We start from the raw sequence: 27,884 nt of genomic DNA, 5'->3' as shown, positions 1-27,884 counted from the left end.
CGCGAGCGAAACCGCGGGCAATAACTAGTTTAAATTAAGCCTTGGTGAATTAAACACGTAAACTTTCCTCGTAAATAACTTCGTCTATTGATAAAAACCATATAACAATCCGTTTAGTAATGTTTGGGTTTATTGCGTTTATACATAGAACCGAGACGTAGGTGCTCTGATTTTTATTTAATTATATAGTTATAGTGATTTTACCTGAAATAATATTTTTATTTTATATTATACGCGAATCAGTTGAGCTTACGGATTGTAGCGGTATACCTATGATCATGAATACGACTAGATTTAAAGCAAAAATGGAGTCTTATCATTAGAACGCCTCACTAAATCCAAGACTTTTAAATGGAAGTGTGATGTTAATCTTCGAAATACTAAGAAGAAAATTAAGTGGCGAGTACTAGGTGGTAGGTAGGGAATGCAAAACTCGGGAGATTGGGGCTCAAACGAGATCCCGCGAGTTTATTGAATAACAATACTGCGAGATCTCGCCTTTTGTTGTTGAGGTGTGTTTTTTTTGCTATATTATAATTTTTTCAATAGACTTATGCATCAAACATTGTTTGACGTATCTGTGTATAATTTTTTAACAAACTTATAAGTATGTAGTAAACTTTGACGATCTATTAAATAATAAATGAAAGAAAAAGTCTTCTCTTTTAAAATCACATTTTTTTATGAAACTTATCATATAAGTTAAGTTGACTATTAATCTGAGATATTATTACTTATCAATTAAATGAAACTATATCTACTTAGTAGAACCATTAGAAAATACAGATCAATTAACAAAATATACCAATAAAATGAAAGATATGTTCAGTTTCAAATATAAATCATAAGTCATTATTACAAATTATTTTGAAAGTAGTAGAGTTAAGTACTTAAGAAGCACAAAATGTCCAGAGACGTTTGCTAAACGGCTTTCTTCTATTTTGTTGGCCAGATAACCAGCCGCTGAAAAGGCCCTTTCGGGTTCAATGCTAGTTGGTTAGTTATACAAGAAATGTATCGTTAAACTCGCGAGATCTCCTCGTTTTTTTGTCTGAGAGCAATCCTGTTGTTCCGGTTTGATGGGAATGTGAGCCAGTGGAACTACAGGTACAAGGGACATAACATCTTAGATACCAAGGTTGGTGGCGCATTGGCAATGTCAGGGATGGTTAATATTTCTTATTGTCAATGTCAATGGGCGGCGGTAGAGAAAAATAAAGTGACAAGTTAGCATCAAGGAACTGGGAAACTAAATAAAAAATATATGTCATTTTCAAACAAATATGTTTAATAATCACAGTGGTAATAAATTATTTTCATAAAATTACATTCTAAATTATTCAGATTACACCTGCGATCCTGTTGTGTGATCAATAATTAATAACTAATTTAAATAATACATTACAAAGCAAATATAATAAGCATTCTAATAATATTTATACAAAAATAAACTACTCATATTTTAATAAAAGGCTTTGCCTTAATGGGAAAGTTATAATTATGTTTGTGTTTATCATAACACAAAGTAACTTACATACAAACATATAATCACAGTACAAAAGTAAAGCATTGCTCCTTCAATCAGCATCACAGACTATAACTATATTTAGCAAAATAATCTTTTAACGTCTTGCCTTTAATAAAATAAGAATGCAATTCATATGATCAATATTAACCATTTAAAATTTTGTAATAAATATGCTGATAACAAAGTAATTATAGCTATTTCCATGTTCGAGAGTAATTCAGTAAAAGTAACGTAGTTAACTGGTAAGGAACTCAGGGTAAGATTACAATTTCACTAGTGTAGTAAAAAAAAATATTAATATTATCATAGCGCAAAGTGACGAAACCTCTTTAGTGATATAGGTGTGAGCTTGAGATCACTGTATATCACAGCAAGTTTAATGTGTGTCCCATAGGTATAATAATTGAATAAAATGTAATAATAAATTGTCATGCCCAACTTATGTATACCATACATATTTAAATACAACGGTAACTAATTATTCAACATAATATTGCAAATTATTTGCGGTAAGGATGCTGTTTTCAGTGACCTTAATATAAATATGGAATAACTACCAAACTTATCTCTAATGAGCCGTGCATTACACATTCCTTTAAAGCATATCTTGTCCACTACGGAATTACCTAATCTACCTTTTAACGTGCACACCGACAATGCTACAGAATGAAGCCAACAAACACCCATACACCTATCGTAAGCTAGTCCTCGTCTTGAATTGGCGCTCATCGATCACCAGAATCAATAAAATGCAATCGTATTCAAAAGTTTTAAATCCATCTCCTTCAATTAGGAAATAGCATATCTGACAATCTACAATGCACAGTTATGTAGAACAGTCCCCGACCGAAGCTGGCTGGCAGCTGGCGGGCAGCTGGCGGGCGGCTGGCGGGCGGCTAGTGCTTGGCGGGCGGCGGCGCGGCGGGCGGCAGCGCCAGCGTCGGCAGCGGCTCGCGCCAGTACACGCTCTGCGAGAACTCGTCGCTGGGCTCGCACAGGGCCGGCGGGAACACCTGGTCCACCAGCACCGACATGTGGGAGTACCTGCGATAGCAACGGCGTCTTTACTGTATCTATTTATACCACGCGAATATTGTTAAAAGATTTTTAGAAATATAGAAAGAAATATCTCGCTCTATTAGACAGTTGCAAGTAAAATCGGGATTTTTTTTTTTCTTAAAATAGTTTATTACTATATTTTTGTTACTATTAAGTCGTGTAATATAGAATATTTCTATGGCAATTTCCAAATCGTGTTAGTCGTATTAATTTAATAATAATTAGAAGCCCGAATGTGACCAACACCAAAATTACAATATAGTATTAAGATATGACACGGTTGCACCGTAAACGAAAACTTAAGTTATTTACTCTCACACCTAGAATAAGCTGTTTGAAATCATTAAATTTAAGAAAAACAGAAAAAAGAATAAGCTTTTAATATGACATGTCGATGATTACTGTGTTACTTGTCAGTTTTGATAGGGAGCGTGAAGTTATCGCAGAGAGATGTAACTGAGAGATGATAGCGCGTCAAACCCAATGTCATGCCGTACGGCTTACCGGAAACGATGTACGCTTCATAAATCCTTTCAATTCAATACTACATTAAAGATCTACAAATCGCGCTAGCTAATAATTTTATCACGTTTCATTGGCGGGAAGAAATCATCGACCATGTCACTTTGCACGTGGTAACTGAAATAAAAAAACATAAGACTTAGTGCATTTCCACGAGAGGCTAATTTACTGAACGATATTCGTTTAATGGAATCAACAATGCACAGTACTAACCCTGTCTATTCTAATATAATGTTACTTAGAAATAAATCGATAAAAAATAGTGACTTGTCATAAAGTGTATTGTTGATGGATGTTTTAAAAGCTGATAACAAAACGATTCAGTACAAGTATCCTCTCCCCTCCACCTTTGGCCAAGAGTATGTACAAACACACGGTGTTAGTTGACAATGACAATGATACAGATGGCGCTGAACGCTGTGGACGTGTAACACAGTAAGCCGATCCGTTACTCACGTCGATTGGAATGTCTGAGTCAGTTCGTGCTTGAGTTCACCCTTGTAGTTGATAGTGAATATTCTCACTATTGGGATGCCGACAGCTTGATATGCGCAAACATCCTGTGAAAATGACGTCATTGAAAATATTAAATTATATTATATTTACCAGTTAACAAAATAATATAGAATAATAGAAAAATATTTGTTGTAAATCAATAACATAAAAAGTGTATCCTTTGATTATTATGTCCTCTTGACCGATTTTGGTCCGGGAGGCAATTCTCAACGAAGAATAGGCAACGGCACAGAACATATTATAGTACGAGTGTGTAAAACACAAGTGCAGTCCCTGTTCCCTCGGTATCATGAGCTGATGGGACGAAAATCCGACTGACTGAAAACGACTAGTGCGAGTTTAGGCGAAGGATAACTTTTAAATAATCTATTGTCAAACAGCTATATACTTTGTTTAATAGCCGTTGTTTGCTTGAAAGTAAGCTACTGCAAACTACAACTGCAAGGATAACATTTTAGTTATCATGTGGGTAGTTCCATTATTGAAATAAAGGAATACGTACGTTGACCCTGTTGCCATAACCGGCATAGAAGGGATTTGAGCCAGACGGGAACAACGCTTTAATGTCAGCTAAACATTGTATCTTAAACTCTTCCGGCTTTTTCTCAATGACCTCTCTGTGGAATGCGCGTAGTAGCGACGTGGGGTTCAACAACAGTGGTCCGTCCGGTAGACAAAGCTCACCTTGCCTGATAGACCTTAGATATTCTCTGGTTACCTTTAAGTAAAAAATAAATAATCATATAACATATATTATTTAACCTTAAAAAAACAAGTGGTTATTCTTTGAAAAAAAAATACTCATACATTGAGGTTAAAAAAAAATCGTTTTTATTTGTCACACCGAATACGAAGTACAAATTTACCTCTTGTGGTCTGTGAATTGTTTTGATAAATATTTCCAGAAACATAAATATGACCTTGCATGCTGATAAAGAGGTCAATTGAATGCAACGTAAACAAGTTTCATTAGTAATTAAAAAGGTTAATATTAGAATCTAACGATTATCTAAGACCTCACTAACCCTGGCTTGGCCGATAGCTCGCGCGGACAGGTAGAGCAGCTGGTAACCGTTGTTCTTGATCTTGGTAAAGAGCTGCGCCACGCCCGATTGCGCCCAGTCTTTGCCCACCAGTGGGAATATATGACCCAGCACGTCTGATCTGTGAACCACATCTGATATAAGCCTTTGGTGATGGTACATTTTCAGTGGAATCGTAGCAAAGAGATTTTATTAAGTAGAATTTACAAGGTTGAAGGTTATTATAGGGTCAAATACATGAGAACATTCAAAATTAAGACATTTTTAACTTTGCCGTTGCATAGATTCAAGACAATTCAATAAAAAATACCTTGGTAAAGAAGGCATATTATTCGATACAAGATTACATTGATGATAAAAAAGCGTGGAGTTAATGATTGTTGACTTCCAGGCAGGAGACATAACTGACATATATAAATGTATTTAACTAACATGACTGTATTTTTGTATGTTGAAAAAGAGTAACTACTGAGTTTCTTGGCGGTTCTTCTCGGTAGAATCTACATTCCGAACCGGTGGTAGCTTTACTTTAAATAGTGTTAAATGACGATTCAAAAGTGCTTGTAAAAACCTACTTGAATAAAGTATATTTTGATTTGATTTGATTTGATTTGTTGTATATAGACCTGATTAGGTTTCTTAGCCTTAAGTAAATTAGAATGAAGTTCATGTAAATTATATAAACGACAAAAATATATTATGCAGTAAAAATTGTTTTATATTTGATGATTATATAAACACCATAAATTGAGTGTTATACACTCGGAAACATCTTATTAACTTAATGCCTATAATCTTTCCTAACAAACTGTCTACCTAATGTATAAGTTTGATTCAAGTCAATAGAAAGTTTTAAGATTAGCTCGCTCAAACATAAAAAGTCAAAAACAATTATAGAGCTTATAATATAAACCGTACAAACAAACATTACATTACATACATTTACATTTACTTTAATTTTACTTCCGTTCCAACATAGCGTCACCGTCATTAAAAAACGCCATTAATTCAAGGCTAAAGATTAATGATTGCGAAGACATATCTACTACGTCGTTACCCCTCCTTCGATTCGAATGGGTTATAACCCCGCGGCTGCTGCGGGCCGACATACTTGGTAATGGTGCCGTCGATGTCGGAGATGACGATCTTGTCGTCGTACCGCCAGCGGAACACGTTGCACTTGCAGCGCGTGGTGCCCTGGTACGCCGTCGTCACGCTGAACACCATCTCGTTCATGCCCTCCCGCAGGTTCAGCTCCTTCTGCGACACGAGGTTACCGCGTGCGTTTAGAGCCATCGCGGGACATTACATTCACGTTGTCGTAAAAGGTGCTCAGTACATACTTCATTGAAATAGTACATAACAAAGGTACCCTGAGTGCGCGCTAATGACTTTAAATGCTAAGCCGGTTGATTTCGCGGCTGCACGTTGCTGTCAGTGATTTTAAAGTATTTGTTGAGATGTCGAACTTATTACGCTGACTGGCGAAAGTAGTTACATGATAAAAGTTAGGATAATAACTTACAATTTGTTCAGACGACAGACGTAGAGTCTTGCGGAAGGTGGACGTCCGGCGTGAACCATTCTGATGGCTCTCCTGATCCGACTCAGACGAGCTGTGGTCGTGTTGGCTGCCTGATATTTGAGCTGGACATTTCACACAAAACATATTAGTCCGAATTTAAAATATTACTGACACCAATTAATTTATTTTCATTGATTATAAATTAAGTATTTTGTATCTATAATTATAAAAAAAAATAACAACAATAAATACGATACTCAAGAATTTAATCTTAATATCTATGAAAATACTATTGAATATATACATTTAAAACGATAAAATTTATTAACACAATAGTTTATCATTGTCTACTATTTAAATTTGAGATAGTTGAATCATAGTCGTCACGATGAAATTATTTAATTAACTGATGCCTTAAGATGTATTTTTGTTTCACTTTAACTTACTTTTAGGCATAATCGGAGTAGATTCTCGAGGTTCAATAGTGACTTCAGGCTTCGGTACTTCTTCCATCACAGGAACCTCTTTTGGCTTTTCAATTTTCTCTTCGACCCAATGATCCAACTGATCCTCGTCCGTCGATTCGGCTTTAGCTATTATCGTTTTGGTCGAAGCTTCAATTTGTAATGCTGTTGAATCCTTTATATCTTCATCTTTAGGTTGTGATGATTCAGATCTAAAATACATATAACCGTTTTTTTAAATGGATAACAAAACTATAAATAGACGTTCCTCATACGACTGTTACGGTACTTTTATTAAACCTCTAAAGACGTGATGTCTCGATTACTTATCGAGTTTCCATGTTAAGTCTATTGTATCACTCGTCTAATAAAATTAGTGAGAACAATAGATTGATGAGCCGAGATGGCCTAGTGGTTAGAACGCGTGCATATTAACCGATGATTTCGGGTTCAAACCCCTGGGTTCCTGCCTGAGGAACCACTGAATTTTCATGTGCTTATAATTCATTTTGTGCCCGGCGGTGAAGAAAAACATCACGAGGAAACCTGCATGTGTCTAATTTCAACGAAATTTTGCCACATGTGTAATCCACCAACCCGCATTGGAGCAGCAAAGAGGAGAGGAGGCCTTAGCCCAGCAGTGGGAAATTTACTGGCTGCTAATGTAATGTAATAGATTGATACGGAATTCGGGCATAGCTTCTCCACTTACATAATTATGTGAAAATCCAAATTAGGAAATTGTCTCTGTTCCAACATTACATCTGTGAAATTTTGGATCGCGTTTCTATCATATAAAGTGTTGGCACGATTCCCTGAGTGGCGTGCACGAGTCATCGCGGATATAATCTGTCTCTTTGAAGTACGAGTACGTACATTTACTTATAAATAGTTTTAAATAACTAAAATACACTGACTTATAAGACATATAATCGTGATTTAAGTTTGTTTATTTGTTACCATTTCATGTATTTACTACTCAAACGAATTTTAATGAAATTCTGAATAGACGTTGCAAGGGGTACATAAAGTACTCCTTGGAACTTTTTTATTATGTGAATCCTTCAGTCCCCAGGCAAACGGGGACGAAGCCGAGGACGGAAACTAATAGTTATATAATATCTACGAATATTACAATTAATAGCAGTATTATCGTTATAAAGTGTTTCTAAAATCGTCAAATCACCCAGCTGTATTCACTGTGAGCGTGAGAAAAATATTATTTGTTTTTGCTCCCGATAATAATGTTGAAAAAAAAATAATACAGACGAATCGATAACCTCCTCCTTATTGAAGTCGGATAAAAAGGAATAACATCATGATGAAATATTTCATGAAAATATACAATTCGTTACGTTTGATTGTGAATGTAGTGTAGACTGTACTGTTGGTCCGTCACGATGACGACTCGTGTCGCTCGGTTTACTTTACAAATATACATATGTTATATGAATTGATGTTAACGAACTCGTCAGTTGTCTTATGGAGATTTTAAAGAATTCGGATGTTTTTTTTTTCTTTTTAATATTTAGTTAAGTACCCTAACGAGTTAATTGTAGTGTTTCTGCAAATAAACTTAGGTATTATTTCATTTGACAGATTTTTGGCACCAAAATAAAGAAAATATTTATGTAAAATAATGGTGTAATGACTAGTCCAAGTTTAGATAGCAGGTCTGTTGTTAAATTTTATTTGGCTAAATGTTGCCAAGTCCGTGGTACTTTTGCCCTATACGTTTTAAGTGTAATGCCACGGATAAGACGTATGACGTAGTATTCAAATCGATAGTCTATTCCAATCGAAGAAATAATAAATATAAACACAACTTACTTAAATAAATCCAAACACTTACGTATTCCATGCAATTTGCTAATAACTCAGCTATATTGTATACAACCAACAGTTCTCTATTAATATATCTTTATTATTATTTTTTTATGACATTGATTGGCGGACGAATATGGGCCACCTGATGGTAAGTGGTCCCCACCGCCCATAGACAAAGGCGCTGTCAGAAGTATTAACCATTCCTTACATCAGCTATGTACCACCAACCTTGGGAACTAAGATGTTATGTGCCTTGTGCCTGTTATTACATTGGCTCACTCACCCTTCTAACCGGAACACAACAATACAGAGTACTGTTATTTGGCGGTAGAATATCTGACGAGTGGGTGGTACCTACCCAGACGGGCTTTATATATAATGCACCACTATTCCATTTAACTACTTATATTCAATTTAATTTTACTTCCGCAGTTCCGATAACAGCTTTGTCGACATTTACGACGCCATTTTTTCCCAAATCCATAATAATCAATATCATATATACCCATTTAAACCTGCGACCAATGGTATCGCATAATTTCGATATTATATGTTTGGATAGTTCAATTGGAACAGACTATACGTATCATCAAAAGCAAGACGTTTCCATCAACAATAGGTTTAGGCTTTAGTTAATAACAATAATATATATAATAATAGTAACACTCTGTTAATGTTCCACTGCTAGGTTAGGTCCTCTTTCACGTCAAAATACGATTTAATGTTCATTTAGAGCAGAAAAGTCTCACGCTTCTACTTTGAGAAACTAGCATTTCCTATTTTAAGCAGTGGTATTAAACCACTACGTATGATAATGATCAAATGAATTATGATAAATGTATTTGACTTTGAGTTCATCATTAAAGTGTCAACATACCTTTTATCCTGGTTGGATCTCCGCCAGCTCCACCACGAGTACCGCGGTTTCGCCTCGTCCACTCCGCGATTGATCTGCGTGTCCTCCTTCTCGCCTTTCTCCAGCTCCTCCATCACTCTCTGCGAAAATATAACAATAGTCACGCTACCGTTCACTCATCACACGATCTGTTATCGAGCTTTAGCGATAATATTTCGGAGTGTAGCGATTACATTAACGAGGTTTGAATGAATATCGTCAAAGGACGGAGGTGGGGGACTCACGGTGGGCAGCGGGCGGCGGTAGGCCAGCAGCGACAGCAGCAGCGGGCCGGCGCTGCGCCACGGCAGGCGGCGCGCGCCCAGCCGCACCTCCAGTCGCTCCGCGCCCGCCAGCGACGCGCCGCGCTCGCAGAACTCCTCGAAGCTCAGCGCGCGCGACACCGGGCCCTCGCGCGCCATCACCGTCACCTGCCCCCTGCAGCCGAGACGCCCGGTCACTCGCATGAACACACGCGCCCGTACACGTGAACGAGCCCCACGATGCGGGCCGGCGTACTCACTTGGCGAGGAGCTTCTCGTCGTCGTCGGAGTCCAGCGCGGGCGCGTCGAGCGAGGCGGGCGAGTTGGGCGACTGCGGGAGCGACGGGCCGTTGCCCGACTCGTACTCCTCCTCGGTCGGTCCGCCCGTGACGCCGCTCCCGCCGACTATTAGAAGGTAACCGACGGGTCGAATTAGATTCGAGTTTCGGTTCGAATTTTGAAATGATTACATCGAATCTAACGTTTATTACCTGAGCGATATCGTTCCGCGTGATGTTTCGGGAAGTACAGGTCGGGATCGACTTGGCCGCGATCGAGGTCGTCGAGATAGACGCCCTCCGGCGCGTTGTCGGTCGCTTCCCGGTTCGACATGAAACGGAACATGCCGCTCAGCACTCCGCCGCGCTCGGTGCGCTCCTCGTCCGAGCTGAGCGGCTCCGTGGGGGAGGCCGGCTCGGCGGGGGAGGCGGGGGAATCTGGCGTCTCGGGAGATTCAGTAGACTGCGCGCCTCGAACTGGCGGTTCGGGGAGTTCCCCCCATCGCCACGACTGCGAGGACTTGTCCCCGGTGCCGGCGGCCCGCGCCAGCTCCATTTCCGTGTCTGATTGGACCGGCGTTCCGGAACACTCCTTGCTGAATAGAAACGGATACTAATGAAAATATGCAAATATGGATAGGAGCGTAAGTAGCCATTTAACACATAGCAATACGTTTTATTATAGTTTCTCTCATGTTAATATCAAAAAGGCGAATGGAATATAATATTCCATTTAAAATTCCATCATAAGCCATATAAGTGGCGACTTCAAGCCGAACCTAATGCTGACTTCAAACATCCATAATAGTCGTTTTATTGTTACCGTTTGACATTAATAATTATATTACACAATAAAAATAATTGTGAATCGATCAAAGCATAGAAGCAAATACACTCAATTGTTTGTAAGTAACAAAACTTTAATAATATAAAATAAAAATAAATTACATACATTATTAAAAATCATAAATAATATAAATATTACTATTTTTGTAAGATGACGGATGTCGTTTTTTTAACTATTAAAGCGTAAGAAGATAATCATAAAACTAGAAATAGTTATAAATAACAAACTTATTACGACTATTTAATTCTGTATTTTTTTTTTAATTTAACTTAGATATCATGTGACACGTGAAACTCATTAATTAATTTAATAATAAAGATTGATAAAAACAAATTTTTACATACGCAAAATATTCACACTAATCATTGTATAAAGCGAAATTGAACACTATACTGCGATCAAACGTGACCCACATACGTCATCTACGATTACATTAATATCAATAAGAGGAAGACCGGACTAAATTGTTTTAGCACAAATTATTTTGCACGATCATAAATCTGTTTGTTAATAACAGACAGTTAATAATTAAACTCCTAACGAATTCAAAAGCTCTACAGCCTATTCCAACAAGACGAGTAAATAACCTTGACATTGAGTGGACGCAATATCATTGGTCGAGATCTTGAATAAATAAAATCTATGATATTAATGAAGGATTTGCAAAAAAATAGTTTTGTATTGTAAGTAAAGTTATATTTATCAAGAACCGGGGGCCAATTCTATTAACACAATGTAATTTTATTGTAAGTAATTGAATCGAAACGTAATCGTTGCCCTCTAGGCGTTCCTACTAACACAACGAACCAGTTTGGTCCAAGTTGGGTCGGAATAGTATCGGGAATGTATCGTAACCTTTATAAACTAATAGAATTGTTGTTGTTTACATGATACAGCAGAGCTATTAGCAAATGGCATGGAATATGTTAATCTTGCGTTTATTTATCTTTACTCCTTCCTCAATTGGAATAGGGTAGGCGGGGAATATGTTGAAAGTATCTAATTGATATGTAAAAATTCATAGACTATTTTGAAAACTTGTTCCTTATTACCTTGCTTGACCATAATTTAACAAATTCTCCTTTACTATAAATTCGGCCTGCGGCCTTGGACACCGATAATGTCATTGTAAATACATGACGCTATTTTAATATTATTTATCGAAAAAGGCGGTTTTTTTAATTTGCAACGTTAAACACATCTTTATCTTGACTATGACCTTCATCTAAGTGAATAAATATTCATAACTTAAGCTCGATAACAATTTAAAAAAAAAATTAAACATGATGACGATGACGATCAAATTGAAATGAAAAACTACTGAGACACTAAGTACAAAATACCAGTAGTTTTTGTATTGAAGTAACGAATACATTATTCAACGCTGTATGAAAGTTCTACAAAGCGAACACATATGGCTACGTGGGATAAAATATAAAAAGCAAATAGAAATTACGATACGTTATACTAAATAGATACTTCAAACTTCGATAATTCTATTTTCGTAAGTAGAATGAACTACATATTAGAATAGAGTTTAAGAGTAACAGTAAGCGAGGCGTTTTGAGATAATTCAATGAGTTTACGAGTGTCTGGAGGCAGCGTGCACCTCGAACGCTGTGTCGGACAGCGCCAGTGGAATGCGATTGTCACCACTCAGCTTCATGTTGGATAACTCTTCACTGCAACCAGGCAACACCTTTGTCAAAAACTAGCACGTAGTAATACTTACGGAGTTACATTTTTTTCTACCTTCGTAAAGGTCATCCCTTCAAAATATTTGGTAGTTCAGAGTATTTAACTTAAGTGTTCATAAACTTACCTAAGAGTTCCCGAGGCGATTTCAGAGTCACTAAAAAAGTTAATATCGGTGACGTTGGGTATGGCAGCCGGCTGCGAACCGCGCTGTTCGGAGCCGGTGAGATCAGATTGACTAGAAACTGAACTAGTCGAAGATTTTCTTTGGTGCTTCTTCTTTGAGCTGGCTTTCCTCGTCTTCTTTTTCTTCTTGCCGTTGCCGTTTGATTTGAATTCATCTGGGTTTGGCACCAGATCGATGGGTCGGAAATCGTTGTGTTCACTTATTTTCTGAACAGTCTGATTGGCTTCGCTGCCCGCGGCGCCGAGCTGCGTGGCTGCGAATGTCTTTGGTTTCGAGTCAGTCCAGTCCGACGATCCTTCGTTTAAACCGTCCATTTCGAACAGAGCATCGTTTTCATGATCGATTATTCTGCTCTTGTCGTCTTTCAAGTTATTTTTTGTTATTTTACTCAAGTCGGGTTTTTGCATCGACTTGCCATCAGCGGTGTATCTATGAATTGATACAAAAAATAATATGTAATAATCTATGCAATACTTAATATATGATTGATTACCAAAGAGGTTTCTCAAGGAAATATAGTAATGCATTGTTGCGAATGGCTGTTGCTGTTTACAATGCGTAAATGTATACAACACGTATATGCTAACTTGTACATTCACGTGAACCGTGGAATAGCGTGTTACTCACTTTCTAATTAATTTTCAAAACATTAAGGCGTGAATATAGTTAACATAGAAATATATTTTAATATTGACATGTTATGGGTTGTCTCACGTTTCTTGTATTTATTCAAGTATTTTATTACCAGAGCGAGAAACGAGCAGAAATTATAGTGTTTTATATGTATTGCTTGTACGAAGAATTAATTATTTCAAAAAAAAGTTATGCGGACGTAGATCGTCAGTGCATACATAATTGATTGCTTATAAAGTATAGTGTATTTAAAAGATAACATATATGAGTATAATGAGTCATGTATGTGGTGTCATTTACGGTACTATCGCCCTTTGTACTGTAATTGTATTTCTTTATAAATAGGGTTTTATATTTATAGGCAAAGCTATTCAATACAAGTTAATATATCGTATAGTCGTTGTTTCTTATATCAAATAAATAGCTCCATTGTTTACCTCCTTTTCGTGTAGTCAGATGCCTGCCCGTGGTCGGGCTCGACAGCGGACAGCGAGTTACGACGCCGTGGTTCATATAATTCGTCAAACCGCGAGGCGGGGATAGGTGAGGTAGCGAGATGGGCCGCACATTCAGCCTCGTCCTCGCCTACTTCTTCTACAAAAAACGCCTCGCCAGACTCACCTAGCTTCATGTGAATGTTCAGTGGTTCCCCGTTTAATTCCAAGTCGACCTGTGAAAAGTTATATCTTTCAGTTTTGGCTAAAATTGTATGAACTTTTACAATAAACTCATATATCGTCCTGTACGGCAACAACTTTTTGTTCAGTCATTGTTACGTACGCAAATCACGTTTACATTTTCCTTATTGCTCTTATATTTATTTTCTTAGGTAGGTTACTTGCTTACGGATGGGATTTTCATATTATTCATGGTTTAGAGGTTTTATATTTAAAAATTCCATTAGTCTTAAGTGATAATCTCTTTAATAGTCTTTTATAAAAATAACAAGTGGCCTCATGAAGACAAAATATTTGTGCCAAATTTTTCATACAATTCTCGTATTGAGAATTGTAGTCTACTTTGGCAGCAATCCAGTTTTCACAGTGAATCAGTCGTACGTTTCCTATCTTGTTTTGGCAATACATGCTAACCAGAACAGACAACACAATATCCTTATCGTCAAATAACAATCAAAATTAGAAGCCACACAATCTGTAATAACCTGATCGACTTTCTTTTTATTAAGTTTCGTTTAATGAACTCTATGATTATAAATACGCCAGACTCGTTTTACCGGAACAAGCGTAAACAAATTCTTAGTCAGAACATTCTAGATGCAGTCGAGTTATAACCTCTCCCACGGAGGATGGATCTAGCTGTAGACTTATTAACTGGACACATTTCTACACACGTGTCCGAGGCAAATATTGCATGCACGCAATTCAGTACGTACACTGTTTCGTGTCTTCTTTACGAAATGCGTGAAATCATGTGACGACAATTGCATTCGTCATTTCCTTAGCAATGTTACATTGGGATTTATACATTATTTATAAATATGTAATAATTTTGCCTTAATTTACGTACAATAAAAAAAGACAATTATAATCGTAACAAAAATAAAATGGAAGGAAATGCGTCATTATTATTTAGTAACGCCATTAAATAGGAAATTCTTTAATAGCTGATACTAATCAATTCTTAATCTTTTAAGAATCGTTCTCAATATCTTTTCGACTTTTGCCGTAATATTATTTATTTCCTTGTACTGCCTGATACCGATGTGAGTCGGTTTTAATCAGAATAATTAAATCTGATAAACTTTCTGAACTTAATTAATCATCGTATGTAATTATGTGATCTTATCACGAAAACTCATTTTCTTTTTTAAAAAATTCAGTGTGTGATAAAATAAAATTGTAATAACAGAAAAAAGACCAACTCGAATATAACTTAAATTCGCACAAAAGCCTTGAAGCGATTAGAATACTAATAAGTTTATTGTAAAAATTGAAGCCACAGAATAGTTTGTACGTCTTCCGCAACAAGATGCTATAGTTAGTCTTTGTTTTACAATCGGTTGGGACTTTAATCTGTTAAGGCAAAGTCAAAACGATTCGCTACAATTGTTTTTCATTTTTTATTTGGTGGCAATTGACAATAATGTTAAGAAAATTCAAATAAGAATAGGAAAAATAAATGTTCGAAACGAAATCATGTGTCTGTGTTTGTACTAAAAAATATGTAAACTACGACACTCTAATACACAGACTATATAGGAGGACTAGCGAAAAGGCATTCGAAAATTTTCGTCACAATTTCTATAGACGATTTCGTCTAAATTAATTCGTCCAAAGTCAAAGTCTAAGATTGAACGCTTAAAAATAAGCAAATAAGCAACGTCACTTTCAAATCGACTATTTTTGGTCCCGCGACAAATTAAATACATACGTAGATATGTCAATTCCGTTTTGCCTAGGCCAACTGTTTTTTTTTTTATATATTGTAAAGCTGTTGCCTCGCTTATTATGCGCTGCGAAGTTGCTTAAAGCCAGACAGACCAGGTTTGTAAATATTTGGCAAGTGACGATACTATAAAACCAAACATATCCGACTTTAGTCGAATAAACATGGCGCTTTAATTTAAATATATGAACTACCTATATGTATTCTGTTATATATTTAAGAATTGTAAATAAATAAAAAAAATATATCACAATACGTAACAACTTCGAGTGTTCGTAATATGTCTGATTAGATTTATTAAAACTGTTATCTGATTATGTAACATATCGAATGTGTTAATAAATAATATGTCGATTGACCTTGATTTTTAAAACAATCTGCGCACTGGAAATTATGCACATTTTAATTTATGGCAATACAAACATAATTATCATTACATATTCAACAAAAATTTAAACCGAATTTGAAATAAATCATCGAAACAATGAAAAATATACTTATGTACAATGAATTAAATGTCGACTTAAATTATTGCAAACATCGCAGGCGATTATTTTCATATCAATATGTTTTTTAAACCTATTTTATTTAAATAGTAATGTATGATATATTAGTATAATTGAATTTTAATAATATATATTATTTAATTATAATTTAGATAAGGACTCGAAATGGGTTACAATAAGCTCTGAACAATCATTACAAAGGCACTTTGTTTATTTCATTAGTGTCTGTCTAGAAAAATAAATAATACTACGTTAGTCACGTTAAGAACGTAGTTTATATAAATACACCGAGAAAAACAACAATTTAATAAAATAATAAGAAATACGAAAGATACATCACGTTCGATCACGAAATATTAAAAAAATAACATTGAATTTTTGAGATTAGAACAAATCAAAATATAGCTAAGGTTAAATATTTATAAAAAAAAAAAGATGTTTAAAGCTAGCTTAGCATTGTCAACGAGTAAAGCTGCGTTGACCCACATTATTATCATAACGTAATACATATCCAATGTTGTAACATGATGTCAAAATTGTATTTAGTTGTTATGTGAAAACCATTCATTACATAAGTATTTCATAGGTTATGGAATTAAAACTAATCAATAGATGATTTTGATTTATTTAAAATTAATAATTGTTTTATAATCGTATGACGTTAAAGTAAGGTCATGTTTATTTTAAATAACGCAACTACGCATATTTCTTCATATTATCGCAAGTCGCGACTCATTTAGATAATAGCTGAACAAGACCTGTAATTAGCGACAAATACGAATATAAGGACCTACATAGATATTAACAAACGGTCAGAGAGAGTAACTTCCGCGTCTATACTATCAGTACTAAATAAATAAATATTGGACAACATAACATACATTACGCTGATCTCAATCTAAGTAGCTAAAGCACTTGTGTTATGGAAAATCAGAAGTGACGACGGTACCACAGACCCTTTTCCCAGTTCCCTTGGGGAACATAGAAAACTAATGAACGTTTTTTCTACATCGACTCCGCCGGGTATCGAGCCCGGGACCTCGGAGTGCGTACCCATGAAAATCGGTGTACACACTACTCGACCACGGAGTTAGTCGAAATATTCTACGTACTAAATAATATTATTCTTTCACGGCCAAACCGCTGAACCAAATTTGATAAAATTCGGTATGAAGCAAACTTGACGAGAAATCCCAAAAATGTGAGAGAAGCCGCCGGCGACAACCAGTTAGGTTATTTATAATAATAGCTATTTTTCTTTATGCGTCAGCCAGGTGAAAATAACTGAACGTATCGGTATGACACTATAACTAATCGAAACGGATTCATCCGTAGGTTATAAGATTATTTTTTTTTTAAGTTTCGTTGATCGTCTCCTTTTTTATTTAATCTCCAGAGACGAGGTAACAGCTACTTAGTCCATATAGCCTATTGTAGGCTATATGGACTAAGTAGACGTGTACAGGACAACGCAAACCTGATTTTATAATTTTATATTATAGATTAGATTCATATATCCATATTCCATGCGACATGCTTATATATCTGTTATAGTAAAAACTACAAACAGATGTAATAATATACATTTATTTATAATACATCACTATTCCTCCTCATTAATTAAATCTATTAAAATTTTATTCAAAATTTCTATAGACGATTCGATACGATTCGACAAAATTGTTTTTATGTCTTTATTCTTCTGGTGACTGGAATAGCCTTTAAATAGTGTAGCTTATACATATGTTTAATTTATTGCGGAAAAAAAATATAATTGGTGAACAACATAATTTAATTTATTTACAATTAAATCTAGACTAGGTTTAATTGTAAAGAAATTATACTAACAGAAATACTTTATTTGTTCAGAATTGTTCCACTTATGGTTCATGTTATTTTTACGTAAAGGCTTAAACAAATTATATGAATAAGTAATTCGACCTCAATGTTAAATAAACTTCATGAATTAACATCAGTTCTTTTGTCTAGTTATTAACGAAATTCAATCAATCGAAATTGGCAAATTATCAAGAAGTATTCAAGAATTATTAACAAAATATATTTACCACTTTAAACCTGGAGCGTAACACGCCGAGTTTACCGAAGCGGACGTGGAACGGAGAGCAGGTGTAGCTCCCATCGGGCTGCTCTACCACAACGACATCAATAGCTCCCGTCAGTGTTGCACTATTTATCTCGTTGTAAAATTCGTAGAAATTCGCGAAGAATTTACCAATATAGTTCATAGAAGACATGGCTACCACTTTTTTTTACACTTTCACAATACACAAAAAAATTGTCAATAACGTTTGAATAATGTCAAATTGCAGTCCAGCTTCAAATTATTTTAAGATTCGATTTTTACAAGTTACCCCATTTTTAATTCGACGTTAAAGTAGTGAGAGTACCTGAAACAAGCACATTTACATATATTAATAAAGTAAGACACAGCTGGAAAACACCCCTTAAGACGGTTTAGAGATTATACCATCACGCTCCTCCAATGCGGATACAAATGAGTCAAAACTTAATTCTACGCACGCTTCCTCTGGATATTTTCCTTCACTTCCGAGCACGAGATGAATTACAAACGAAAGTTAAGCACGGGAATAGTCACTGGTGTTAAATTTTCTGTTAAGCTTCACGTGTTCTAAGAGCTAGGTCTCGGCTAATAATTAAACTTATATTGTACAATATTACAAACAAAACAAAAAAATACTTTCACACACGTATATATTTTTATTATACCTTCAAATGTATACCATAGTAAGAGTTCAATATTTTCCTCCTCCAGTTCCTATTCAATTCTTAAAACACTATTACATTAAGAATGAAATAAAAAGTTTAATATCTACATCAGTCATCAGTACGAATGGCTTTTTATCCTTCCTTTTTTTGCATATTTTAACTTACGAATGATGAATAATAGCCGTGACATTGTAAGCTTGTATAATCTGTATTAATGTATTTTTTTACTACAGCATTTGGTTGAGGTGTGGTTAAGGTGAGCGATAGTGGTTTTCCATTTTTAAATTAAGTAATAATTATTTTGATTTAAGAAAAAAAACAATTATAATATTTATATTGTCAGTCAAGTATAATCTTGTAATCTAATCGTACGATTGGAAAAATATTGAAATATTTGCGTACGATGTCAATGATAATTGATATTATTTTTTTCATCACCACTGAATGACCTTCGATGAAGAGCATAATTACTTATTATAAAAAACGTGTACTAAAGATCATTATAAGTGATATAATGTCGTATGTACTTACTGACATATAAGTATTTCTCACTACCGGCGATTAACGATCTATGTAATACTAGAATACGCCGGCTTGAATTTTCCACGAACAAATGACACACAGTTAATTTATAGAGTGTATCAAATAATGCCTTCGATTGCAAAATATAATATGAGTTGCTGAAATGACGATAAATATTTATACAGACATCATTATAATATATCGATCACGAAATAAATTTAAATTGAACCAAAGTATGAGAAAAAACCAAAAGCAAATCAGCTCAACAATCTAAACGCAATTCGTATTATCTTTATGGATATTATGAAATATGTATAGAATATCTTTGAAAAGAATTACACTATCGATCTTTTAACTCACAAATGTCTTATCTTTATTGAATACACAAATTATCTAGCACGTTATTTGTAAAAAAAAATACGAGAAAATATTATTTATTATATACAGACAAAACGTCTTAAAAAGAAAATGATAAATCTTTTGTTTTTGTGAAATACCAGATAGCAACAATAACAACATCAGACGACAATAATTATATATTGTTACATTAAAAGGCCACGATATCCGGGAACTCAGAACAAAGCATGTCACCACTATCAGTATAGATAAATTAAATAATTAACGGGGCGAAGCAACACACGTACTATAATATGATAATTTAATATTTACTCTAATTATTAGAATAGAGAAAAAACTATTGTTTGTATTTTATGAATTCTTGTTAAAAGTAAAACGCACTTTGATGTTTATCTGCAATAATAGACGATCTCCTTGGTCATGCCTTTGTTTTCCAAGCACCAAATGGCTTGTCGAAGCGCATAATACATGATAGATGCGCTTATCAGGTTACACAGCGTTAAGATTGAATCGCTAGACATGAGCATAACATAGGTATAGTTAATACTTAAATATTATATTTTATTATTTAGTAGTAGTATATATTTTATATCGACTTTGTTCGCTCTGGAAGAAATCCATCTTAATCTTTACTTAAGAATTAGACCGGTATTCTGCATATTCAATAAAAAAAAAAATCATATTATTTAAAATATCATCTTACTAAAGAATACAATGTACGTATTCAATATTTGGTTATTGTTTGGCAAGCGGTTATGTTCGGTGGTCGTGATGACGACCGAAGAGAGACTCTGCCCCCAACAGCATGATAATGTAGTACGTCATACAACTGTTAGTATAGAGAATTTTACTGTCTTACACTGACATCAATAATAATAAAAATAATGACTAAAATGACATTTTTATATTATTTCTGGAAATTAAACGAATCCGTGCAACGTGTTTCGATCGTGACTTCTTTATTTTACACTTCCTATCTCAAAAAGAATCTAAAACATTTCAGAAAATAAAGATGAAAAAAAAACGCAAGAATGTGTAATAAATAAAAAAAAGCGGCGGTTAAATATCCAGATAAATGTTCAGTATTGTCCTTGGAACTTGTCAGTTTTCTAAAGTAAACCCATTATTGGAAGACAGCCAATAATACTACGACTAGTAACCAACAGTTGTTAGGTGTTATGCGAAACTTAAAACCGTACATTTCCAGGTAGCATAAAATTATTTCATTAATAAAATCATTCATATACGAATGCAAGTGATTATGTTGAAACTAAAACTATCTTACACATACAATTAATGTTTTAACGAGCACAAATTTAAATAAACATTAATAACATATTTATTTTTTTCAAATAGATTTCAATAAATTCAATATAATATTATTCAATTACTTTAAAAGATTTTTAGGAAAAGTTTATTCTAATAAGATTTTAACAGAAATATAAAGCAATAAGGAAACTATACATGAAGTATAAGAACCACGAGTAACAAGTGTGTGCCAAATTTGAAATAAATAAATGAAGTAATTTAATCACTGAGAAAATTTATCGTAACTCCCAATAACCGTAAATGTCCGTCACATTGACCTCTATGGTAGAGTCCTAGCAGGGATTATTTTAATTTGATACTGAATTACAAAATATTAATTAAAATTTAAAGGCTACCTATATTTTAGATCCGGAAAGTATTTACGTAGACTGATAAATAACAAGATAAAGACTACACATGATTCATGTGTTTGTTTTTAAGTGCATTAATTAATATATTTAATTAAGCTGCATTTTAATTAAGCTGGAGGACAATTCTAGTAATTTTAACGATTATAAATGTATGAACGTTTTGTTGAAATCTTCGACTAGTCTATAGAGACGTCGTCGCTACCACATGGCAAGATCCTGCAGTGATCCAGGGCCCCACAGCTGAGGGCAAAAAGGAGCCCAGGAGCAAATATAACTAAAGAAAACGGTATTTTTATCTGGCGGAAATTAGTGGAATTTGGACGAAATTTACTACGTTCCTATTCAATTGTGTTGAATTGACAATTTGTTAGTAGAATTGTTCTCTGAATTACAGGAAGTTTGTCAATGCATTTTACCTACTCCTATCTAGGATTACATTACATATATCATTTAAAATTTGACTAAAATAGAATATACTTTCCTTCGCCTTATAATTAAAATGTTGTTTTTTTAAGTACCTATAAAATAAGCATAAATAAATTTCCATGAAAATCCTATTAACGTTGGAATTAGTAAAACAAAAGCGATTTCGTTAAAATAAATGAAAAGGCGTTATATTAAGAAAAACACACTTAATATTATGATACAAAAACTATTATTACATGAATGAGATAAATCATGTAATATTCTTAAAATTAAATCAGCAACAATGTAAAATATCTGCTTGTAATAATTACAATTATGTAAATTAATGCTAATATAAAAATAAAATATAATTTTAAAGGTAATTAATTAGTTTATTTAATTTATTAACAAAACATACCTGTATCTAATAACCTAACCATATAAAAAGTCACTAACACTTGTTAAAATATTTATTTTATTTGTCACAAATAAAAATGTGCGAATTCGCATACGATTAAACACGGCGAGACTATCAATAAATTAATCAAACGCGTCCTATGAGTACCGAGTATACTTTTACACTGCTGGTAGTCGGTAGGTACTGAATGAAAATGGTGGGTGCGTCAGTAACCGATAGCTTCAAAACGATTACTTCATGACGTCGACATCGTCTTACGATGAACCCACACATTGAAAAATTACACACACAAATTAAAAGTATCAACTGTTCGTTATAGGAAACCCAGTGAGGTGGTACGCCTATCCACGCAACGTGTTGATCGCGTGTTGTGGCGTGATATCGCACCATTTTATTACGAAAGTATCTTCTGCTGTTTAACCAAAAATTGCTTCCAAATGTCAAAGGCATACTTTTCGATGAATATAAAATACTTTAAAATACGTCATATTTATGATATTAAATATAACGTATTCAAAAGGTTTTATGTATTACTAGTTTAAACCAACATTTTACGGGTTCAATTATGATTAATATTATGTAATAATATTTAGAGTTATTTTATATACATATATATACACTTTATGATTGCGTTTTAAAGTCCGTCTAATTTCTATTTTACTTAAGCAACCTTTAAAACATATTTTGAAATTAGCAAAACTACTGGAGCAAATTACAAAATAATTTAATATTTAGTAAATTCTATTTACCTAATATTAGATTTTTGTGAAACGACACGAACGAACGGACGAAAACATCTTATATTTTGTGTTAAAAAATTAAGTATCTTTAGTGTTCTATTTATTCCATAAAGTATCTGTAAACCTCAAAGTTCTTACGTTGATCTCATTATACCAGATACATAATTATCTACCGTGGCGGATTTTTATTTAGACATTTGATTTTATATATTGTACATAAAAATGTATAAGTAAATCCCTATCTCTGTTAATAGTACTACCAGCGTTTGTCACGAATACGATATACAATTTTCGACAAACTTCTCTCCCAATGCGTTGACATAACAAACTTTATCTCATTAAATATGTACCAAAAGAGATAATACATTTATGGCATTTACCATGTAAACAATAACCTAATTCGATGGTTACACGTTAGTGTTAAAAAATGACCCCAAGTCGATTAAAACTCCGTAATATGTTTGTTGAATAATAAACTATACAATAGATTTTACTGAGAATATACTATTATAGGGTTTTGCTACTAAGTTGTATAATTCAAGCCAACGAAATGACTTTACTTTTAATTTAATTTGAAAAGTTTTCATGGTTAAAATTAACTCATTCTAAGAATTCATTGATAGTATAAGATTCTAAATAAAGTAGTGATTTTGGGGCAGCTGATCAAGCATAATAAAAAGACTCACAAGGACAAAACCCAGACTGAAAGAAACATCCGTACATGGCTTAATATAAATATCCGTTATGAGACGAATTTATTTAACCCACAAGCGTTGGCACTGAAAACTGGTATCGCTGCCACTGCACCAAAAATCCGAAGTAGTAGATAGTCAAAATTATTTATGTTGAAATTGAATTGGCCGTAAAGAACTAGAGCAATTACTATGTTTTTCTCGTACAATATTATACAAATGAAATGTTTTAAATCAATCTAATGATGACTTAAATGCATAATCAGTTTTTTCAAGGAGCTACTATGATCATGACTGACATGAATTTAAATCAAACGTGATGAGAAAATAAATTTGATGAAATGTGGAGATAATTGGATAAAAAAAATCTATGTCGGTCACATCTTGTTAATTATTTCACTTCCTAGTTGGATAGAGATAACGTCGTCAGCTATGATGCACAGTCGTTAAGTTTACTATAAACAACTTAATAGATTTTTAAAAATGAAAATCTCACACACTTGTATCCAATCTGTATGTGAGCAGCGGATTTAACACCTAACCTTCTCAAACAGAAGGAGACCTTAGCCCAGTAGTGGGACATTTACTTTTCATTATACTTTATTTGAAATTTAATTTAACAAAGATGTGATGTGACACTAGATGGTATTTGTCCTCGAAATGGTCCAGTTATTTTCGCGAACACGAGTACAAGGTTAAGCGTACACAAACATAAAATATTACGTATAAAATTTGGTTAGGTAGGCTATCGGAATTTATATTATAGATAAAGAATATTATATAAAAAAAGTGTGATACACACAAATTCGTATCTGGAATATTTAAATAAGAAATCAATTCAACGAAAACGTTATTTCATTTTAAAAACTTGCAATTGTAATAGTTTCAAATTATTTAGGGATATTAATACTTCATTAATGTGATATATGCATTGATAACATGAAGTTAGTCAAAAGTAAAATATGTGTCATAATCAAAACAAGTACCGTTAAAAAAGTTAAATACATATAATGTATTTATTTTGAATGGTGCACCGAGCAGAACGGTTTATTAGGCACTACTGTCTACTACCTTATTTGTTTAAAAATGGGTGTGTCATGACGTATTGTTTACTACAAAGATCTGGCGTCTAATACACTAACATGCCTGTTGCGTATTATTAAAATCATACAAGGCCATTTCTAGATGGCCAATATCTTACGCTGACCTACTTTCAACCTTATGCTGTTTCACTTAAAGTCATAAAATTGTACTACGATGACATTTAGTTTACACGCGCAAAATCTTATGCGATTATTTTTACGAGTATTTGAATGCTTATTGAAAACAAAAACATGTTTACGCAACTACGTGCATCCGCATTAAATTGTTATCTAATACGTAATATCTTTATCTATCTAATTCAATACTGACGACGCATACATTTAAAATTGGTACTATGTTATTCTCCATAACAAGACTAGGCTTCTAAGTTGATAACTGATAATTTTAAAATATGTAAAATATAAAACTATAAGCTCCTGTACGTTCTACGAACCACCCATAGCATAGCCTATATACTAGGTATAGACAAAAGGCATAAACTTCCTTTTAGCCCATATCTCCGATTGATCCGAGTTTTGGTCTATAAGGATTTTAATGCTCTGATGACGAATATTCCATTAAGAATGCAAATATTTTTTTCAAGGTCAATTCTTAGAAAAATTATTACGACAAATACTGCTCAGAGAAAAATGTACCCCATTAATGTTCCCATAAAAGGATGTCATTTTCTGTTAAATAGGTTAATCCGGTTTCTATTAGTGTCTATATTTTATTATTAAAAAAAATGACGTATGCAATTAATCACGTGATCAACAAGTGATTAAGTAAAACGAAAGTTCGAAATTACTTCGGCAATAATTACTTATTGTCGAATGCATAGTGCATTCGTCTACCCTCCCTAAGATAACGCGAGTTCACCAACTTTGCGTGACATCATCTAGTGCAGTACACAATTTCATACAATCTCTGACTGATTTAACAATCATAATAAACTCGTCAGGTCATCAAAAAAGCTCTTGGATAAATTTTTTTATTATTAATATACTAGCAAAATGGCATTATATTTTTAACTTATAATGATCATGTAATAACTCTACTGCAGTACTTAATTACATAAAAAAGTGATTCTCTCTAATGTTGGATTATTGTCCACCGCAGCTTTGACACAATGTAAATGTCTGGTACGATTGGAGAAACAGAAAAGTAATAATTTACTGGTGGCTTAAAATCATCTTTAAATAACGTATATATATGTGCAAAATAGATTCCTATTTAATAACTTATCATTTAATAAAAGTGAATTCATACAAACTATTTTAAAGAATTAAAGATTAACTTGAATGGAATGATGGAAACTGTATGGACACAGTATCAATCTCTATATATATATTTTATCATTTCATTCATCACTAAATATGAGATAAATATCTTGAAAAATAATTAATTTAAGTTAGTTACATAACAGAATAATTATTATTTAAGCAAATTTTTAATTTGTTCTCTTTCAAAAAAATAAACCTAAAAGATATTATCACTTATTTAATTAATTACATTAGAGACAGAATGAAACATTCAAAAGTGAAAGTAAGCATAATAAGTTTAGATATAAGTAGAGAATAATACTTTTACAAGTAACTAAATTTACACTTATCAAATGTTTACTACTTGATTTAATCAAATTTAAGTATCTGTTTCCAATTTAATTTATTTACAGGTTACCAAAACCAAAACAACCTTTATTTAAGTTTTGTCTGTCTGACTGCTGTGGTAGTCTTCAAAATTAGTACAATTAACATATGCAAATAAATTAACAGTATCTCAAATATGTAAATACTGCATTAAAAATAATATAACCACAATACAATTAAATAACTAATGACATATAAAACTTATTTAAAACATATTAGTTAATAGAAATTTGAAATATGATAATATCATCGGGTTTGCTTGTCAGAATAAAACAGAGTATATTTATTTAGATTGTGCATATAAGTACAGGTAAAACTAATTTAATTTTATATGTATTTAAGTAAATATTGTTTATATAACATTTTATATATGATGTTTTTGAAACTTACAGGTAAACTGTAGATAATAGGTGAGATAATAGATAATATGTGATTTAATAAATAAATTATTATGGTGCTATTATATGTTAGAAAAAAGTCTAGTTTATTCAAGTACCTAGGTTACATGAACTTTAAAATAATTATATATCAACATAAATTTGATATAACATTTTGGTTCAAAAAATATTGGATAATATTATAGGAAGATTCTGAGCACTGTCTATGTTTTACAAGGTATTGAAAATATAATAATAAAAGATGTAACATCATTTTAATCCTACATTCTATGTGTAAAATATACATTTTATTATGTGTAAAACAAGATTTGTTAATGATGTACCACTGTTTATATTAAAAATATAACAATTGTTGTAATTAATAGTATTTAATATTTTGTTACATTTTCCTGTGGAATTAACCAATTTTCAGATAAATAGATATTAATCATCTTGCCTGTTTTAGAATCTAATCAAAATGTTAAACTACTCTGGTCCAAACACCTTTCACAAAAGAGCAAAACACCAATCTAAAAGTTGCTTCAGTAGTAAAAAATATGTGAAGCCATTCATTACATACATAATAAGCATAAGTATGAAAATTCATTGTTAGGTCAAAGTATTTTATTTGTAGTTTTCTAACAGTTTTAGGTAGTGTTCATCAAGAAATCTTAATCGTATTACATTTTAATTGTAGTAGATAAAAAATTTAACAAACATTTATCGGCTATTTTTAAAACTATATTACATACCATAATCTAGAATTATATTGACTTAATAGGTTCACTTAATTTAATTTATTTCTATAAATATTAAATACATTGAGATTCTAATTTTCGCAGAAATCAGATAATTAATTTAGTACTCACTTTCAGGGCTCAACGATGACGTATTTTCTTTCACAAAAATGTATACACCGTATTTAATAGATTTATTATACTGATTATTTTTAATGTAATTTCAAATAACAATATAACAAAGAGTCGTGTTGAGTTCGATCTATGACAAATGACAATTATC

General features: G+C 33.2%; 1 protein-coding gene across 4 annotated transcripts; it reads right to left on the bottom strand.

Moving 5' to 3' along the window:
- Positions 1-1,302: 1,302 nt before the first annotated feature.
- LOC125067274 (phosphatidate phosphatase LPIN3) lies at positions 1,303-27,884 on the bottom strand. Of its 4 annotated transcripts, XR_007119715.1 has the most exons (17): positions 22,324-22,512; positions 18,261-18,602; positions 13,720-13,952; positions 12,590-13,078; positions 12,354-12,449; positions 10,134-10,516; positions 9,903-10,047; positions 9,625-9,817; positions 9,362-9,480; positions 6,640-6,869; positions 6,194-6,315; positions 5,780-5,928; positions 4,651-4,789; positions 4,128-4,343; positions 3,566-3,669; positions 3,092-3,226; positions 2,434-2,572 (listed from the first exon to the last, which is right to left on the bottom strand). XR_007119715.1 is itself a non-coding variant. In XM_047675777.1 (16 exons), exons 2-16 carry the CDS (start codon positions 18,447-18,449, stop codon positions 2,425-2,427), a joined length of 2,955 nt encoding a protein of 984 aa, XP_047531733.1. In that variant the 5' UTR covers positions 18,450-18,602; positions 27,734-27,884; the 3' UTR covers positions 1,303-2,424. The 4 variants fall into 4 exon arrangements, 3 of the variants coding, with proteins under 3 accessions (XP_047531733.1, XP_047531723.1, XP_047531745.1); XM_047675777.1 differs by lacking the exons at positions 3,092-3,226; positions 22,324-22,512 and adding an exon at positions 27,734-27,884 and having other exon boundaries at positions 1,303-2,572; XM_047675767.1 differs by lacking the exon at positions 3,092-3,226 and having other exon boundaries at positions 1,303-2,572.

Source organism: Vanessa atalanta, chromosome 1 (assembly GCF_905147765.1).
Source record: "Vanessa atalanta chromosome 1, ilVanAtal1.2, whole genome shotgun sequence".
NCBI lineage: Eukaryota > Metazoa > Arthropoda > Insecta > Lepidoptera > Nymphalidae > Vanessa > Vanessa atalanta.
Note: the sequence above shows the minus strand (reverse complement) of the source record. Positions and strands in the feature narration are given on the sequence as shown.